This window comes from Ambystoma mexicanum, chromosome 6p (genome assembly GCF_040938575.1).
Source record: "Ambystoma mexicanum isolate Mex_15411 chromosome 6p, UKY_AmexF1_1, whole genome shotgun sequence".
NCBI classification, from domain to species: Eukaryota; Metazoa; Chordata; class Amphibia; order Caudata; family Ambystomatidae; genus Ambystoma; species Ambystoma mexicanum.
The window spans coordinates 1,417,706,844-1,417,726,293 of NC_090935.1; the positions used below are offsets into that span (position 1 = coordinate 1,417,706,844).

General features: G+C 42.2%; 1 protein-coding gene across 3 annotated transcripts in view; it reads left to right on the forward strand.

Annotated features, from left to right (window-relative positions):
• COQ2 (coenzyme Q2, polyprenyltransferase) overlaps positions 1–19,450 on the forward strand; it is a 698,097-nt gene that overhangs the window by 35,625 nt on the left and 643,022 nt on the right. For all 3 annotated transcript variants that reach the window (XM_069626118.1, XM_069626119.1, XM_069626117.1), the window contains exon 2: positions 1,089–1,434. In XM_069626118.1, coding sequence (XP_069482219.1) covers positions 1,098–1,434 — 337 coding nt within the window. In that variant the 5' untranslated portion in view covers positions 1,089–1,097. The remainder of the gene's footprint in view (positions 1–1,088; positions 1,435–19,450) is intronic.

A 19,450-nucleotide genomic window follows, 5' to 3' on the forward strand; every position in this document is an offset into this window, starting at 1 on the left:
GCGTTGGAGTCTACAAGGGCTTTATAAAGACGTATCCCTGGACTCCTGAGACCACATCAAAATAACTGGTGCATTGTCCCTGCTTCCCATAGCGAACACATGCCCTTGTGCCTTCATGCACCAACCACAGAACCCTCAATAACCCACTTGGACACCCTCCGGACCCAAGAACCGCCCAGAGTTTGGTTCTATTAAACTTGTCAAACGCGGTGCTTAAATCCATGAAGTAGATTGGTTCACATCACATAAACAGAATGAGCCCCCACCAAATATAAATTTAGGGCCTGGTCACATGTCCCCACACATGGTCTAAAACCATACTGTACGTCTGCCAGCATTGATTCGGCTGCAATCCAGGTCTCAATACAACCCAACAATATACAACCAAATATTTTAGAGGAAGTATCCAGGAGTGATATCGGTCTGTAAGCTAGTAGGCTCCCACGATCTCCTTTTCGGAATATTGGATATATTATTGCATCTTTCCACGAAGGCCGGAAGTTCCCCTGTGTGCAAAAATGCATTAAAACATATATATTCAACAAGGGGGCCCATAAGTCCACCCCCCCTTATAAAGATCTGCAGGTACTGCATTGGGGTTGGGCGCTCTATTGTGTGCTTGTTGGTTGATTGCATTTTCTACTTCCCTTAAAGAGAACTGATTCAGTGTACCCTGTAACCCAACAGTTGACCCTTCTACCAAGCCCCCATAAAAGAGCTGAAAAATGGTCCACCCAAGCCTTTGCCTCGACATTTGTTTTCCTCAATGTATGTATGCTCTGTTTTGTAGGGCGGCCCTCCTGCCACAAACTCCCAGAATATTTTGGAGTCATTTGTAAAAGCAGCGATCAACAATTAAGCTTGTTGCTCTAAAAATGCTTTCCTTGTCTTTACTGTTAATTTGTATTCAGCCCTGGCCCAACTGATTTCTCGCCTACAACTAGCCGGGTCCTTCAGGACATTCAACAGACGCTTCTGTGTGTGTTTGCATTCTTCATCAAACCAGCTATTCATCCCCCTTACATAAATCTTGTAAACACATCAGCAGTGTGTGATTTGCTCATAACTGTTACTTTGTTTTCCTTTAGATACTGAAAATGATTTCAAGGAACCCAAGAACTCTACTGATGCGTCTCTCCAGCCTGAAATCCTACAGGAAGGAAGTTGCTGTTTGCTTTAATTTTAATTCATTCCACATCATTGAAAAAAATAGCTACAAGTCAACTCTCTGCAATGAAACAAGATCTCTACACCCTACCTGTGTACTCAATGCCCCTCTGAGATGCTGGAGAATAGGCCTATTGAACACACCTTCTCAGATCATCAAGTTGCAAAAGAGGAGGTCTTTTGGGTGGTCAGCTGCAACTGCTGTTGATGCTTTGCCAAAATCTGTACAGCCCTACTTCAAGCTAATGAGACTTGACAAACCAATTGGTAGGTGGTTTTAATAAGTGACCAAATAACTATTTTGTTTGAGTGATGCACCATACTTGGTGATTGTTTGCTACCATTTTGAGTCAGCATTTGAAGCATGCTCGCCCTTTGCGTGCACAGGTGCCCCCATTATCCTCCCTCCGCACAAACACCCTGGCCCCTGTGAATGCATTCATCACAGCTCCACCCTCCACACACAGATAAACACCTGCATAGAGTGCCCCTCCTGTGTGCTCTGTTTAATTAATGGTGGCACTGGCTAATCCTTTATTGGTGCCCTGAGAGCACACTCCCAAACACACCCCTACCTCCTCTTGCAGTGTGATCTGATAGGTCTGCAAGGGTCATTTGCCTGTTAAGTGCAATGTAAAGTCCCTTTGTGGCATGACTAAGTTGTTGGACCTTCGGGTGTTGAGTTATATGGCTTGCTAGGGATTTCTTCTCTGCCAACTTACTTGGGTTCATTATTGTCAGTAATCTTTTTCCAGCAGCATCTCAGCTAAAAATCCCAAATTACCTGGTATCAGCTAGTACTCCTCTGGAAAATAAATCCCTTACTCCAACAGAAGGATTTCAGAACCTCTGACCAGGATCTGGTAATCTCCCACCCCAGTGGTTATCCATCCCCACCAGGGTACTCTTCAAAACTACCTGCATCACCTATTAGGCAACTACTGCCTAAACATCCGTCTATCTAGCCACTAAACTCAAAAGGCTCAGATGGGACATGCCCCTATTGGAGCCATACCACTATGAGGCTCTAAACTAAACTGGCATGTGACAAGAACCAGGATTAGGCCTTCTCTTGGTATGCTCCAACCTACTGGAAGATCATTCCTGTCACAGTTCAGAAAGAAACTGAAGCGTCTGCTCTTCAGGGAATACTTGGGGATTAAGTAGGACCTATTACTCCCAGGTATGTAAATCTACTGTTGTGGAAGGCACACCTCCAATTTTAGAGAGAATTCAAATGAAGTAAATATAGGTATCTGTATACTTCGGGTGCTTGGGGAGATGCATACAGCCGTGGTACTGTAGGCTGTTACTAACTAACTAAATTAATTCTTATATTGCGCAACACTAACCCAAAGGTCTCAGGGCGCTCACTAAAAATCTAAAACAAATTTGAACACTTTATGTTGATTATTTAACTAATGTTTTTATGAATTATGTGAAATTAAAACATATCAGAATATATATGTGAAATCTGTATTGATTGTACAACTCTATAGCAACTGATATTGAATGATAGGAATATGTCTAACTTTGGACTGATTGTATATGAGTAATTAAGGTGTGCAGGGGACGGGAGTTATCCGTCACTTGAGGACACTAATTTGTTTTAGACTCCCAAGTATGTACCCACCTTGTATTTTGGCAAATCCAAGCTGCTGTACCCTGACCCACCCCTTCCACCAACTTCCGTTAACCCCAAATTACTTGTACAGCATTCCATTAGTTCCTAGCTTGGTTTGTGCTTTATAAGTCATGTATAAATCACAATCATAGACGTTTCAGAAGGCCTGGGCTTGTCTAAAGATTGTTATATTGTGACTCCTCCTGGTTAATCCAGGCCGTAGACTACTGGAGGAAAAGAATAATTGAGGGAATATTGTTGCATCAAAGTTTAGTATATTTACAACTTTAAATTGCAAACATTATTGACTGACATTATTGTTAGTATACGAGGTGTGCAGGGGACAGAAAAGTAAAATAAGAGACGGTTTTCTTTATCAAGGTTAGAGTGATATTCACACAGAAGATAATTTTAGAGCAGTTAAATTTCAAGTTGGGCCAGGCAGAAGCTGATACCAAGACTATTGTGTAAGCCTCCCCTTTCCTTCTAGTTAGGTGTTTTCTAAAGTGGTAGGGCCAGTTAGTTTTTTAGGACTCGGACAGAAGACTTTTTATTTTGGACTTGACATGCACCCTTAGCTTTAGCTTTGCTAGGTAGGGAACTTCCCTCATAGTGATAGGGAAAGTTGGGTGTTTTGGTCTTTTTATTTAAATAAATATATTTAACTATGACCCAATGTATTCCGAGTCCTCCTCCTGGTTCACCACACCAGCCACTGCAGTAATGGCCACCATCTGAAAAGCCTCTGGCAGCCCAGGGTGGTGTTTTTTTTTGCTGTAGATGAACTCCTGTTTAAAGCTGGCACAAGGAGTATGGGCTCCTTGTGACTTGGGCCCCCTGTGGTGTTGAGGAGAATAGGTGGCCTGTGCCTCTAATAGATTTGCAAAGATGCAAGACTGCTGGCAGATGCGCTTGGCTGTTGTCCTCCATGTGCAGCCTGCAACTGTGTGCACTCACGGGAAGAGTATTGTTGGTAAGGTGCATTGGAGCTCCCTGAGCCTGGATCTGTTACATGAATGTTAGTGCACAAGGATTCTCTGAGACAATAATTTGATTGCGCTCCAGTCTTCAGCAGGCGGGCCCTGGGAGCTCTCCCGTTGCCATTGACCGAAGCAAACCCCGCCTGGTAGCGTTTTTCTCCTCTGGGGTGCTCAAATCTTCCCCCACACCAATCTGCAGAAATACCATTCTGGTTGCATATCTGGGGTCGAAGATTGCATTGTTTGAGAAATGAGCCATATCCCTTTTTGTTATTGAATGGGCTGGAGTTACACACTAATAGCCAATATATGCTTCAGAACACAGATTATGCCTATTTGGGAATCGACACACAGAGCCACTGCTGCAGAGCCTCCTAGCACTTGCGTTTCGCATCTGCGTTTGGGTCATGTCTGGTTGCCTATCGGTTACACGGGGAGGTATATGCTCAGGTCGGGCAACCCTGGCCTACCTAGGAGTGAGGACGGGAACCCCCACACCAGAGGCGCTATAGCCTGGTTGGACTCAGTTACGCAGTAACCACAAATGTGTTGGGAATTACCCAGCTAACCGCCATGGGCTTTGACCAAGGATCCGCAAAATGGGCCCTCTGACACCTACAACAGAGCCTCTGGAAGAGGGACCGTCCAATCGGGCAAACACTACATACTCTGCACCAGCCAGAGAATCTCTCTCGGAGATCCACTACCACGACACACCAGGACAGACACGGCCAGCTCATTGGGTTCCGGAAAGTAACCAGGAACAGGGGCCTCCTACCAGTAAGCACAGGCACTCACTCCCACCAATATGCTCATTCTCCACTTTACACCAACAAACAATAGAACGCAGCTATACCCCTCGATCAATTCTGGCCTCGCTGCACACATACCTACACTGATCCTTGAACACCTCAACAATCTGATAGAATATAGTTATACACCACGAAAAAATTGCCTAGCTGCACACCTCTTACACAGGCCCCAAAGCAGCCAGAATGCAGACTCGGAGTCCAACTACCGTGCTGCACAAATTCCACTGATATCTCCCAACCACTGCACCACACCTAGCATTAAAATGCGGCCACCTCCGCACAAACTGCACTGGCGGCACACATACCAAGTACACCCTAGCACTATATGCTACTCTACTCGCTCCACTGAACTGGACTATGATCCCCAAGGGTGCAACCCAGAGCGCTTTGAGTTCATACCAGTGATACATAAAGCGCTATACAAATACACACTAACATAACGTAGAGAAGCCCTGTCACTGTTTGCAGCCATTATACCTTCAAGAAAAACTAGCTGTTCAGACAAGAGAATTATGTTGTTGAGGCATTGTTTGTGAATATGGTTAGCAGTCCCAGGTGGTTACTGTTTCAGACGGGCATTGATGTTGACATACGTATTCAAAAATAATTAAACCATTTCAGGCACATTGGTCTGCTGAGAGGGCGAACCCACATGAAAGGGAAGTGCCAGAAAAGAAAAGCGGTATGAAGCAAAGCTTGTAAAATGAGGCAGAATCGCTAACCGCTGCATCCTTCACCTTGAAGGATCTTCAGAAATGTTTAGTGCCCCTAAAGGGTGATCTAACTCATCCTCTGAAACAGGAAATCCAGAATGAGACTGCTGACCTTTGTTAAAGATTAACCAAGCTCCCTCAGGGTCTTTGCCATATGAATGCCAGAATGGGCATTCTGAGTCCTCTGTTCAGTTTCTACGAGAGGATGTGATCCATCTAAAGGGAGAATATATGTGGACACAAAACAAGATGTGAAGCTTCTGGTTATTACCATTAAGAGGCTGGAAATCGTCACTATTGTCAGACCTTAAGGGAACATAAAGGCAGAATCTTAAGAGCAGGATACTTAAAATGTTTCAGACAGTCTTCCACGAGATTACATGGAGCAGGATAATGCTTGACAGAATACATAGGTTGGGCCTGGCCCATCATGGCACCAGTGCCCAGCCACATGATATTATGAAATTTCATTCCTGCAGCACGGAAGGTGTGTTGTAACAAGCCTCTAGAGAGATGGGTGTATTTACCTACAAAGGCCAGTCATTACTCGTATCCCAAGACATTGTGGCCCTTACCTTGAAAAAGAGACAATCCTTCCAGTGGTGACCGAACGACGTAGATAAGGGGTTGTAAAATACAAGGTGGACTTTTCTGTTTGGCATACTGTTTAGATGGGATGGGAAAATGGTCAGGTGTACAGTCAAGGAGTCTGACATGGTGATGGGCCTCAACTTTGAGCATGAGTACGACTCTGGGGCAACCAAAGAGTAGGTAGAAAAGAATTCCACACCGTAGTAGATCTAACAGATCTGGAAATGTAAAGAATGTTGCATCTATGGTGCTAGCTATTGCTGGAAATCTTGGGTTAACCAGTCTCTTTCCAGGCAAAATATTCTTGAGTACTGAAGGTTTGGAAATGGCTTATCCCATGATGATGATTGTCTGAATCGTATGTTCATAACTAAGCAGTCCAGGTTACTAATTTCTTTGAAGTCGTTTAGCTAATTATAGACGTGGACGGGAAGAGGTCTCTCCGGCCGTAGTTGGCCGGATTATTTTGGTGGCATGTTGTCTCTTCCTGGGGCAAGGTTTTTCCCTGTCGCTACGCAACCCAGCTTGTCCCATTGTTATTGCCATAGGTACAACTTGTTTGTCTCATGTCTTGTATTTCTTCTTTTTTTAAAACATATAGTATATGCTAATGAGGGAGAAGAGTGAAATTATTGATTTCATTGGGTCTTTTTATTTTACCACGGGCTGCCTACTGAATATGCTTTTTACACCTATGCTGATTTATGTTGCATTGAAGATGACATTGTGATGTAATTTTACTTGTCAGAATGTAAAGTTGTACGTTGCAATGTGAAGGGATTAATCTCGCCTAACAAAAAGGTCCCACTACTGCAGAAATTGAGACATGCAAGCGGATGTGGCATGCCTACAAGAGATTCACCTTCTATTATGGGATACTACCATGCTTAGGTCTAGGTTTTCCTGATGCAAAGTTACACCTTGCCAGTTAAGAAAAAGGGGGTTGGTATTTTTATTGGCTATAAGGTGAGTTTTTCATTTAAGGACACCGCGAAAGATAATAAGGGGTGGTATCTTTATCTGATGTGGAACTGAATGCATTGCTGGTAACGCTGGCTACTATCTATGGGTCAAATGAGAATCAAAATACCTTCTTTGTTCTACCAGAACTGATATAATTTTCAGGGTCATGTAATATTGGTTGGAGTTGTGGATCTTGGACTAGTTCCTAATTGGGATATTATGACAGGCTCCTACTTAAGACTTAATAAGAAGTCAGATGTGTTGAATACATTTAATGACTCAGGCCTGGTAGACTATTAGTGTCCTCTCTCCCCCCCCCCATCCTAAGGAGAAGTTCACCTTTTTTTCTTACTCTCATTGCAGCTATTCAAGACTTGGTTTATATTTTTATTGAACCAATCCTCCTCCAAGGCATGCCAAATTCAGGGATAGGGTTCTCTGGCCATGCACTGGGTTTTACAGACATAGATTTGCTGATGGTGGAGAGGAGGCCTCGCTCATGAAAGCTAAACTAGGGATTGTTGAGAGATCCTGTGGTGAGACCGAGATATCTGACATTTCCTAGTAATCCAAGGATCAAGTGGTCTTGGGGCTTCAAAGGAATGCCTTTTACGGCATATGGGGTTGCTTATTGAACAGAGTGTAGGGATTGATAAAATGAAAACGCAAGAAGTTAACATACTGACGGAAAAGCTTCAAGTCTGAGAACAGGTATAGGGAGATAAGTTCACGCAAAATCTTTAGAGAATTTCACACATTTCAGATTAATATATTGAGTGGCATTATTTGAGTGCAGAGCCTTTTGGAAGGCTCTGGCATTGTGTCACACAACCAAAACCATGCACTCCCAACACAGAAGGCATATTAACTACTCACTCCATTCAGTTAGGCTCCCCCCCAAGCATGTAACAACAACAAGCAGCCCCGGGGAAGGCTCCAGCTTGTCTGGCAGGAGAAAGCCCCAGAGCCATACATGGTCCTTCCACCCAACAACCATTTACTGAAAGGGAACAAAGCTGGGGCTTTTCAGGACTTTGAGAAACAAGGGGCCACCAGTGGCCATCTTGCCTTTGTGTGGGAATTCATTGATTCCTATAGCAGGGCTTGGGTATCCCAAAAATGGAGGATACCTACAGCCACTATCGCATCAGATTGTAGCTGCCACCAGCCCATACTCTGCTCTGAGGGCAACACCCATGTGCCCAAAAACATACTTTAGGAGTACAGGGTTGTACCCTTACCCCTGGATGCCCTAAGGGTATCCCATGGGTACTGTTCAGCAAGAACAAAATGAAGAGCTTTACTGCCAGGGGTTAATACATTCCTATTAATATATGCATCAGAAGGCAATTTGATCTTACAAAGCAAATGGTACTAATGAGAAGGGAGGGGCTGTCTCTCTGCAGAGTCAATTTGTGGCTTTATTTTTGATATCACCACTCTGGGGTTGTACTCCACTTCCAGCCTGGCTGAAAACCCTATTTCTCACAAGTAGGAAGACACGAATGGTAAGAGACTCATTTCACTGGCCTATATTTGCACACTACTGTCGTTCAGCAAGTGCTTAGACTCCCCAAACAGCTACAAGGAGCTGCGTTTGACTCCCTAGCTCCACGGAGGCTGAACATATTTGGTCAAAAATGAGACAGGGGGCCAGCCAAGAACTCTGGACTCCACTAGTTTATAGTCCTATTGCCCAAGTGTGTGTTGCCATCATAAATAATACATATTCTAATGAGCAAATGTTTGTGCCACCTTTCTGGTCTCCCTGTTTAACTCTCCCTCCGCTGAACCACCTTGGAGGGCCCCGGGGTGAGAGGAGGCGAGCAGGACTCCACCATTGTTTTTTTTGTTGTTTTCTTTTTGTTTCTGTTTGGGTCGGCATTGGCCAGTGTCTGCATGGAGCAGCACACATATGGGACCCAGGGCCCACCTTTGCTGGTCCCTCTGTGCCCCTCTCCCTCCAGGACCCACCTTGGGACCCATGGTGCCCATTGCCCCTAAGGAGGGTCTGTAAGAAAGGAGGGGTGCAGGGGCACCCAAAGGCAACATAAAAAAAAACAATGGTGGTCCCCCCTGCAGTCCCATGGGACCCAGGGCACAACTTTGCTGACCCCCCTGTGCCCCTCTCCCTCACAACCCACCTTGGAAGCCTTGATGACCACGGCCTCCAAAGCAAGTTTGCAGGGTGAGAAACCTGTAGAGGGACCGTCAATGTGGTGCTGCGGTCCCCGTTCGCCTCCTCTCCGCCTGTGGGCTCCAAAGTGAGCCCACAGGTGGAGAAGGGCGAAGGTGGTTCGGCAAATGCTGACGCCACTCACCTGGACTGCTCATCTGGGTCTCCAGTCGGGTAACAGTAAGAAAGAACACAGCCTGGACGTGCAATCCAAATTGTGGAAAGTGTGCGTCCAGGCTGTGTTCTTTATTTCCTGGGTTAGTGGTCACACCCCCATGTGTCTCACCGAGCATGTACGATGGAGGGCCACGGCAATATGTGGCTCGCCATTGCATATGCTCAGTACGACCGAAGCTACCAATGAAAAAAACATTTGTTTTTGTGCGTGGTGCCCCCCTCCCTGGCATGTAGCTGCGCCCCACCGATTGAATACCGATGTTTTAAGGTCATGCCAATACTTGTTCTGTTCTTCGCTAGCCTTGCGATTTGCTAATGCCTTGCCTATCATCTGTGCCATCCTCCTTCTAAAGTCTAACACATAGTGCCCCACTTGCTTGACATGACCTGGAGGTGTGGCTCCCAAATCTTCTATTACTACGGCAAGGACCCCCCTCACTGGATGTCCAAAGAGGAGCTCAAAGGGGCTGAAACCAACACCATCTTGAGATACCTCTCTATAGGCAAATATCAGGCATGGTAGGAGGAGATCCCATATCCTCCTTAGGGGCTTATCCAAAGCACCCACCATGCATTTCAGAGTTTTGTTAAAACTCTCAACGAGACCATTGGTCTGGGGGTGGTTGGATGTAGAGAACTTGTAAGTTACACCACACTCCTTCCACATTGCTTGCATGTAACTAGACGTGAAGTCTGAGACTACCTCTTTAGGGAAACTCACTCTAGTAAAAAATGCCCAGGGGAGGGCCCTGGAAACCACCTTGGCAGTTATGGTCTGAAGGGGGTTGAGCCTCAGGGTACCTGGTGGCATGGTCTACCAGGATGAACCTGTGACCACCTGAGGATGGAGGGTGTAAAGGACTGACAATGCCGATGCCTACCCTCTCAAATGGTGTCCCAACCACTGACAAAGGCTGCAGTGGGGTATTGGCACTGCTTCCAGTCTTGCCAGATAATTGACAAGTGGGGCAGGCTCTACAGTGGCTTTGTAGTTCTACTCCCATCCTGGGCCAGTAAAGGTGGGCTTAGCGCCTCTGCTTGGTGGTCCTAGTGCCAAGATGACCGGCTAAGGGTACCTCATGTGCCAGCTGCAGAAGGAAGGGCCTGAGGTATGACCAGTCTCTTGTCTTGACTGCACCAGGTTATGGCTCAGTGGGCTTACTATAAAGGAGCTAACCCTCCCAATACATCTTGAAAGACCTAGGCACTTCACTATGTACCTGGGCCTGTCTTCTCAGACCCTTGAGATAGTGACACTCTTTGACCCCTGCAAAAATATCCCCTAGGTATTTATACCTCCAAATCCATCTCTCTTAATATGGTAACCTGTTCAGGAGTTTCTATATTTTCTATATTTTAGAGATGTTTTTATTTACTAAACCATCTCTTATCAATACTGCAATACTACAAGACCCTGTAGCTGCAACCGGTTTATAGTGACTGTTTCGACAGTCAAAGTTTCGACTGGTGAAAGTTCAGACACAAAAGTGTTGAAAAAAAAGCCTCAAATTATTTTTGAATTTATTTTCTATTTTTATGGGGGGGGGCAAACCCCTGTTTTTTTTTAACACATTTAACTATACCAAATTATAATAAACCCTTTAGTATTAAAAAAAATAATAATAAACTTGTTTTCAGCACTTTTGTGTCAAAACTTTTACCTGTCGAAACTATTTTTTCAAAACTTTGACCTGACACCCTGCAATCACTGTCTTATGTAAAATTTAGGCATGTCTCATCTAATAGGCCTAACTATAGTCAGGCAGTTGAAAAAGAGGACTTACAACTGCAGTTTATACATAAACGGCAGATGTATAAAAGGTGGGAAACCAAAGGAGCACAGAGAGGGAGAGAAAGGTGAGACACTGCTGGGAACCATTGGATGCAGAGCTGCTGTGTGAAGAGGATCGGAATACCTGGGTGCAGAGGCCAGCGGTTCAAACTGGGATGGCTGAAGGGCTGGCCTTCCAACAAAGAAGCAGAGTGCTTGTTCTCCCATGGGGCATTGAGAGCGCGGGAGTGTCACAGGGCAGAGGAGGGAACCCTGTAGGCAATCAAGTTGAAGCAAGTCCAGCGTGATATGTTGGGAGCCTGCAGAGACAGCCTGTGAGTTTCAGAGATCAGGGAACCCGCTGTGAAGAAACCAGTGATTGTGAACATATGTATTGTAACTGAACATGTTCTCAAAAGTCTGTTTGAAACAGTTAATTGAATTAACAATCACATAAAGTGTTAAAGGAACCGTGCACCTTGAGAAAAGAGAAGGAGCAGTTCTGAAAGGTTCCAATCTGCGAAATAGACAATTCAATGGTGTCAACAAGAAGAATTCTCTATCGCTCAACTTTCGAAAATATATCAACATATTCAAACATTGAATTGAGTCAAAATACATAAGATTTTGTTTCTAAATACTGGATTAAATGCAAATCAACCAATGGAAGGAAAATCCCAGAAATTGTGAACTTTCTTGGGGCAGAGAACGCCAGTGCTACTGTTGTAAACTATTTTGAACTTGGGGAAGGTAACCCCAGTGCTTATGATATGAAATGCCTTGAACTTGGGGAAGGGAACTCTGGGTTCTGGTACAAACTATTTTCCTTTTAGTCTACAGAGCACAATCTTGAGACCTTGTTATGAAACTATTTCACACTTGTGGAATGGGGTTGAATTGAAGCTGAGAACTTTGGGTTAAAAACAGTTTTCTTTCGGTTGCTGATATCCCTACACAATGTATAGAATTATTTGTGAGTTTTAGACACATGCAGATTCTTCAGTTGAACACATTGACTCAGATGTTCCTTAGTTTTCTGTAGGTAGGGAAATTCCACTTCAGCATAGGGCAAATTTTTGAGTTGAAATTTGAGTCTGTTTGTGTCCTTCTTCTTGATGCCTTCACAGTATACTGGTTTTGGCATATCTCTGTTTAGCTGTTCTGCTCCTGGCTTCGTGAATTCTCCTGTTGCCTCCCCCCCAGGCACTGGTTTGAGCCTTCACATTTTATTTTATTTATTGTGCTTTACAGCACAAATCTGTACTTTTCACACAAAACATTTTGCAAAGAAACAATTTTACAAACCCCTAAAAAGGACATTTGACAGTTCATTTCATTACATTATATTTCCAATAAAATTACTCCAAAAACCTCACCTAGTTCAAAAATGTTCAAAACACAAACATTTCACAAACCTTCCCATAAATTACAAAGTACAACCATTAAAATTACAAGGAACATGCTTTAAAAAATTCTAAGAAACAAATTGATAAGGAGATTTCATTTGTATTTAGGTTCCACCTCCAAAGGTCCTGTTCTGTTGATATAACATTCATAGGTATAATTTGGTTCCTCAGTATACACCAATTAGGACAGTGTACACATAAATGTTTCAAGGTCTCTATCTCCTTATCACAGTATCGACAAAGTCTCTGGTCCCTTGGGACTTTGCTTCGTCTACCCAGTACTTCTTGGATAGGTAAAAGATTTAGTTTGAATCTTAAAATGTGGGACCTAAAGAGGCTTGCCGGGTGCTTCTTCAAGTATGGTGCAAGATTGTTGTAACTCTAGATTGTCCAGTCAAAGTGGTCACCAAAGCACTGGTATTGCATTAAATTCTCTCTGAGTCTAATCCACACATGTTTGGACAACTTTTGTTTAAACAAGCAGGCTGTTGCTCTTAAATCTTCTGTCGAAACCCCCATTGTTTGCATTAGCATCAGGCACTCTGACCCCCAAACCGATAAGACCTTGCACAAGCCTTTTAGCCACAGAACATTCAGTTTCTCATAAATAGAGGCAGCCAGAGGGGCCAGTATACTAACAAATAACTGAAGCTTCCCCCAATCGATCATAGTCTGAATCGGAAGCTGTCCCAATTCATATAAAAACTGATTGGGGTAAGCGAAAAAACCCCTCTCCAGATAATTGCCTCGAGTTTTGACCAATCAGTTTGTACGTTCCTAATCTGTGCTCTATACATTAATTTTGGGACAATTTGTTGTTTGTACAATTTTAGCACAGGGGGGAACGAATATCCTCCAAATTTAATGTCAAATTTTCAAAGCTGCGCTGTTGCTCCCATGAACTGAGCCTTGAGGACGATCAAGCAAGTCGGGACCACGGCCATTATCATAGACGACGGTCTCTAAGTACTTAAACTTATTTACCACCTCAAGGCTACAACCCTTCATTTTCCAAGGGGCAACTCTGCATTTTTCGTTTCCTCCTTTTCGGACCACAACTTTGGATTTCACTTTGTTTATTGACAAATCCAAATTACCCAAAAATTCTTCTACTGCACTTAAGGCTTTTTGTAGGCCTATAGGTGTCAAATTACAAAATCGTCTGTGTACAATAAGTGTTGGATTTTATACTAGCCCAGCCTGGGAGGATTTGCTCTTATAGTGCTCAGGTAATTTAGTATTCTTATGATATAAAAACAGAAAAGAAACGGTGCCAGCACACACCCTTGTCGCAGACCCCTATTTGTTTCTATCCATGGTGTAAAGGATCCATGAGCATCTAATCTTACTCTGATCCTTGCGCCCACATGTAAGGCCTCCAGAATCCCCTCCAGTGCAAGAGGACAGCCCCTTTCTTGTAAATGTTTCCAAAGCAAGGCCCTATTTACATGATCAAATGCCTTGCTAATATCCAGGAATGCCAGAAACACTGATCTACCTTGAGCCTTAGCCTGTGCTGAAAGTAATTCCAGTACAAAACTATTTAAAGAAGTGGTCATACCCTGCCAGAACCCAGTCTGGAAATGGTCCAGGCAATTAGAATCATGGGCCCAGTTTTGAAGTTCCTTCAATAACATCTTAGTGAAGATTTTATTTGACGGATCCAAAAATGACGACCTATCACCACCTTTAAAAATTAGAATTATAGTGGCAACAGACCAGGTTTCGGTGAACTCCTTTTTGATCAAGAGGTTTACAAATAATGATGACAATAATTTAGACCAAACAAAAAGGTTTGATTTAAAAGTCAAATTTGAGAGCCCTGGGCCCAGACGGGTTTTCCACCCGGTTTTACAAACGATTTCGGCCCCAACTGGTGGCACCGTTACCTCGACTTTTTAACTCATTCGCCGCCTCTTGGACCGTCACCCCAACCGTGCAGGAATCCACCACAGTCCTGATTCTCAAACCCGGAAAAGATCCCAAGGACACCAGTTGATACAGACCTATCTCACTATTAACAAAGCTAAGGGTAGAGATGCACTCCTTAAAATTTGACTAAAGATTAAAAACAACTTAAACAGATATCCTAATAGCCTTATCAAATTCCAGGTGCTCCCTAGTCAGTCTGTGCTACCAGACCGTAGAAAATGTGCAAAGGAAGATGCCCTGAAATAACAGGGTATAACTAGGGGCACACACAAAGAACTAACTAGTTCAGTGTTTTAATTAAACAGAGTAGGTCATAAACAAACATTCAAAACAAATACTTTTCAATTGTTCAATACTTAATTAGTAATCAAGCATATGTGTCACTTCCAGGTAAGTGTCAATCTGTTTTCAAGACTCTTTTAATTTCACCAAATAACATATGTATACAGAATTCCTCAACTTTGGGAATGCTTACATAAACATTTCATTCAATTTCTCATGAAAAGTACCAAACATAAAAGTTTGTATTCATAAATAAACAAATACCATCATTTTCCAACACTTCTAAACATATATGTGTGTATGTGGATCTCCAAATCAACAGACAGGAAATGTTGTTCTATACCTATCTATCTAGCTACTACGCGTTTCGGGCCAATCCGGCCCTTCTTCAGGTAAAGGAATATCCAAAGTAATTCATTCATTAGGGTCTCCCAACTCCAAACTTTGAAAAAAACTATTGTTTGAAACAAAGACAATGTGTGTCTGTCAATATTCATTCATAGAACAACAGAAAAAGATTGTCCAGAGAAACAAATCAATTTGAAAAAATGTGTATCAAAATGTATTTAAAGTGATACCAACAATTTAAACAATGGTGAGTCAATCACAAATAATTAAACACTGATCACTTTAATACAGCAAAACAGCAATCACAAATAATTAAACACTGATTACTTTAATACAGCAAAACAGCAGCAACCGAATGCCTAAAGTCAGCTAAAACATTGTCACACATACTTGCCATTCATAGTGCACTCATTCAAACCCAACTCAACATATCTTTGAGAGATATACCCTACAGGGATGTGATCTTTTGCACTTTTCCTTCTGATCCACCCTGACAATAGATAATTTATTAATTAATTCTATTGATTATGAATATAAAATTATGCCTGTTTGATGGGGACCAGTTATGAATTCCTTCTCCCCACAGGTTTTTTAGCATGATTCTTTTGTCTTTTAAGCTTTTGGATGTATGTCACGGTATGTTGGGTTGGGTTTGAATGAGTGCACTATGAATGGCAAGTATGTGTGACAATGTTTTAGCCGACTTTAGGCATACGGTTGCTGCTGTTTTGCTGTATTAAAGTGATCAGTGTTTAATTATTTGTGATGGACTCACCATTGTTTAAATTGTTGGTATCACTTTCAATAAATTTTCATACACATTTTTTCAAATTGATTTGTTTCTCTGGACAATCTTTTTCTGTTGTTCTATGCAATTGTAATACTCTGGTCCAGAGGCTAGAGTTTCCCTGCCCTTTTCAGATTTTTCGTTAATATTCATTCATAATCATAAATAAATCAAAGAGATGCTGTTCTGTTCATCAGCCTTTACTGGGAGCGAGTTTTAGGGCGAGATCTGCCACTTAGGTGTTCTTGACTGCAGTTTCCTTCTTCACAAAAGGACCCTGTGAGAAGACATCACTGTATTACTACCATCGATAGTATCGCCTAGTACAGTCATCATCAGAGTTTGTGTGGGAACAGGCGCAAAAGTATACGCTGGGTCCCACTCCAAACCCCTAGTTACATGGATTCAATGCGCCCGGCTGGTGCGCGTGAGCCGCGTAAGTGTTCGGCTGCTACCTCCGTGGGCGGACAATCTGTCTGAGCTGCTAATTCTCCCGACTACTCTGACCGAGTGGCGGGTACTGTGAGTAAACACTGTACCTTGCTGGTTACTCCCTCTAATCTACGCTGCCACATCTAGTGCGTTACACTTCAGCACCTTGACCTCCATTTTGGGTGAGTATCAAAGTACTCACCCAGAATGGTGTAGATTCTGCAAGTCACGTGATACGCGTGTTACGGTCACGTGATTTGTATTTACTAGATGTTAATATTTTAACCATCTATATGAATCAAAGTACTCTCCCGGGAGGGTGCAAATTCTGCAATTTGATCACGTGATGGGCATGTTATGATAACATGGTTAATATTAATTAGATGCTGATAGTATAACCATCTATATGAATAAACACCGTGAATGTGCTGATGTCGGCTATATTTCTTTAAAAGTTGATTATGGATCAGCTAAGAACCTTTGTTTAATAATGTAATATACGCGTTTACAGACTGATTATCGCGTGAACCAGCCCTCAACATGTCTTTCTAATGTTACGCTCAAGTAGGGACATGTTAAATGCATATATTATACTAAATTCCTTACTTTGGACCTAAATGAAATTATTCAATTGCAGCAACACAAATTTATGTACAACTCTTGCTAATATGTAAAATCTTGATTAAACATGCCTCTTGTTCGAAACAACAGTGTTATCACATCTCCATAGAAAAGCACCATATCTTAGTTGGCATATACAGTGATGTAACCAATTTCTGCTTCAGTACTACCATAAGGGTTCTCGGATAACTCAATAGACAGAACAAATCCAATATTGATAGGTGACATACCATCTGGTCTATACATGTATTCTCATTGACATTAGTACATGAAAACATCAAAGCAAGGGAGCAAACTGTTCGGTATTAAAGAACAAATTACAACTTGATTTTCACAGGTAACAAGATAGATCCCAATCTAAATTCATCCCCCAGGTGCACATTTAGTCGAGATTGTCTATCCAATACACTTCTCTCTGTTGTAACAATTTAATTTGGTCCCCACCTCTTCTGGGTAAGATCACATGCTCCAGGATTATAAACTTGACTTGTGCAACTGTATGTTTGTATTCTTTAAAGTGCATAGCCACCGGGGATTTATGTGAAGATTGTCGGATGTTCGACTTGTGTTCTCCCCATCTAACTTTGGCCTTCCTGCCCGTCAGGCCTACATAGAAAAAACCACATGGACATTTTAACCCATAAATTACATTCATAGTGTCACATGTGGACGTGTGTTTTAGTGGTATTGAAAACCCTTTATGAGGGTGATTTACTTGGTTGCCTTGGATCACATTATGACAACAGCTACAATTGTTGCATGGCAGTGTTCCTTTGTGGATCTTTAATGTATCTTTCTTGTGACTGAAATCTGATTTGATCAAAGAATCACGAATACTCCTGCTCTTGCTATAAGCAAAGAGTGGTATCGTTGGGAAGAGTCTTGCCAGATTTGGGTCAAGGGTTAACAATCCCCAATTCTTCTTTAGTATTTTTTTCACTTGATTGCTCTGCTGTGAGTAGGTGGTATTTTATATTAATTCTGTACCTGATTTCTTGGTACTTGGCTCAAATGCTGATTCTCTCGTCATACTCTTGACCTTATCTGCCTGTGATTGTAATTTTTGAGAATCATATCCTCTTGCCAGAAATTTCCTGGTGAGATCAACCGATTTTCTTTCAAATTCTTACTCTTCTGAAATTATTCACCTATACCTAAGGAACTGGCTCAGTGGAATACTCCCAATGGTATTCTTAGGGTGAAAGCTTGAGGCCAGTAGTATACTGTTCCTGTCGGTACTTTTTGTGTAAACTGTGGTTTCTAGGCGATGCTCTTTGTAATATACAAGAACATCTAAAAATTCAAGTTGCTTCTTGCTTGATTTGTGCGTGAATTTGATCCTAGTTGATAGTGTGTTCATCCAATCAAATAAATTATTCAATTCCTCGTTTGTGCCTCTCCGTATGCAGAAGAGGTCATCAATGTATCTCACAAAGAATTGTAGTTTTCCGTTCCATAGGGTACTGTTTAGAATCTGTGTTTCTTCCATGTATGCCATATAGATGTTAGCGTAACTTGGGGCCATGGCGGCCCCCATTGATGTTCCAGAGGTTTGTAGGAAGTATCGATCTTCAAATTTAAAGAAATTATTATTCAGGATAATCTTGAGAAGTTTCAAAACAAAAACTTTGTCGGATTGGACATTTTGTGTGGTATTCAAAAGCATCCATTCCACTGCTTCTAGACCACTCTGGTGTGTAATATTAGTGTATAAACTCGCCACATCCATAGTAAACAGGATGTCTGTTTCTTCAATGAACGTGGAAGCACTGAGTTTCCTCAAAAAGTCATTTGTATCTTTGATGTAGGTGGTGATCGTCGGCACCAATGTTTGTAGAATCTTGTCAACATATTGTGCTAGAGGTTCAAGTAGGCTGTTGGAGGCCGCTATGATTGCTCTTCTGGGAGGATTATGTAAGTCCTTATGAATTTTTGGAAGTATATACAAAACTGGCATGATAGGGTGTGTATTGGTAAGAAAAGCTTTTGTTTTGTGAGTAATAAGTTCACCCATCTCTGCCGAATCAAGTGTATGTTTAATAAGTTTTCTGACTTGTGCTGTAGGGTCATTGTAGATTTCCAAGTAGGTATCTTGATCAGATAGTTGTCTTTCTATTTCTGATGTGTACTTCTCTGTATCCCAGATCACGAGAGCTCCCGCCTTATCGGCGGGTTTTATGATTATTTCCGGATTGTTCCACAATTTTTTCAAAACCTGTTTTTCTCTATTAGTCAGATTCCCTCGGGATCCATTTTGAAATTTCATTTTCTTCATATCATTTAGTACAGATTTCTGAAAAGCATCCATTATGTTATTTTGAATGGGCGACATAAATACACTTTTTGGTTTCATTTCTAGATATTTTGATTCCGGCCTGGTGTCTGTTAGGTCTATTGAATCAAAGAACAACTTCAACCTCATTTTCCTTGTTAGTTTGAAGAATGACATTTTTTCTTTCAGTAGAGAACTGTTGTAATGTGGTACAAAGGAAATTCCTTTTTGCAAGGTAGCTTTTTCAAACTTACTCAAATTGTACGCCGAATTGTTAACAACTAAGTCCTCTTTATTGGTTGACTTACTTTCCTTGGTGGATATTTTCTTTTTCCCTCGTCTGCACGGACCCGATCTAAAAAAGAATAACTAACAGGATCGATTGAAGGCATCTGT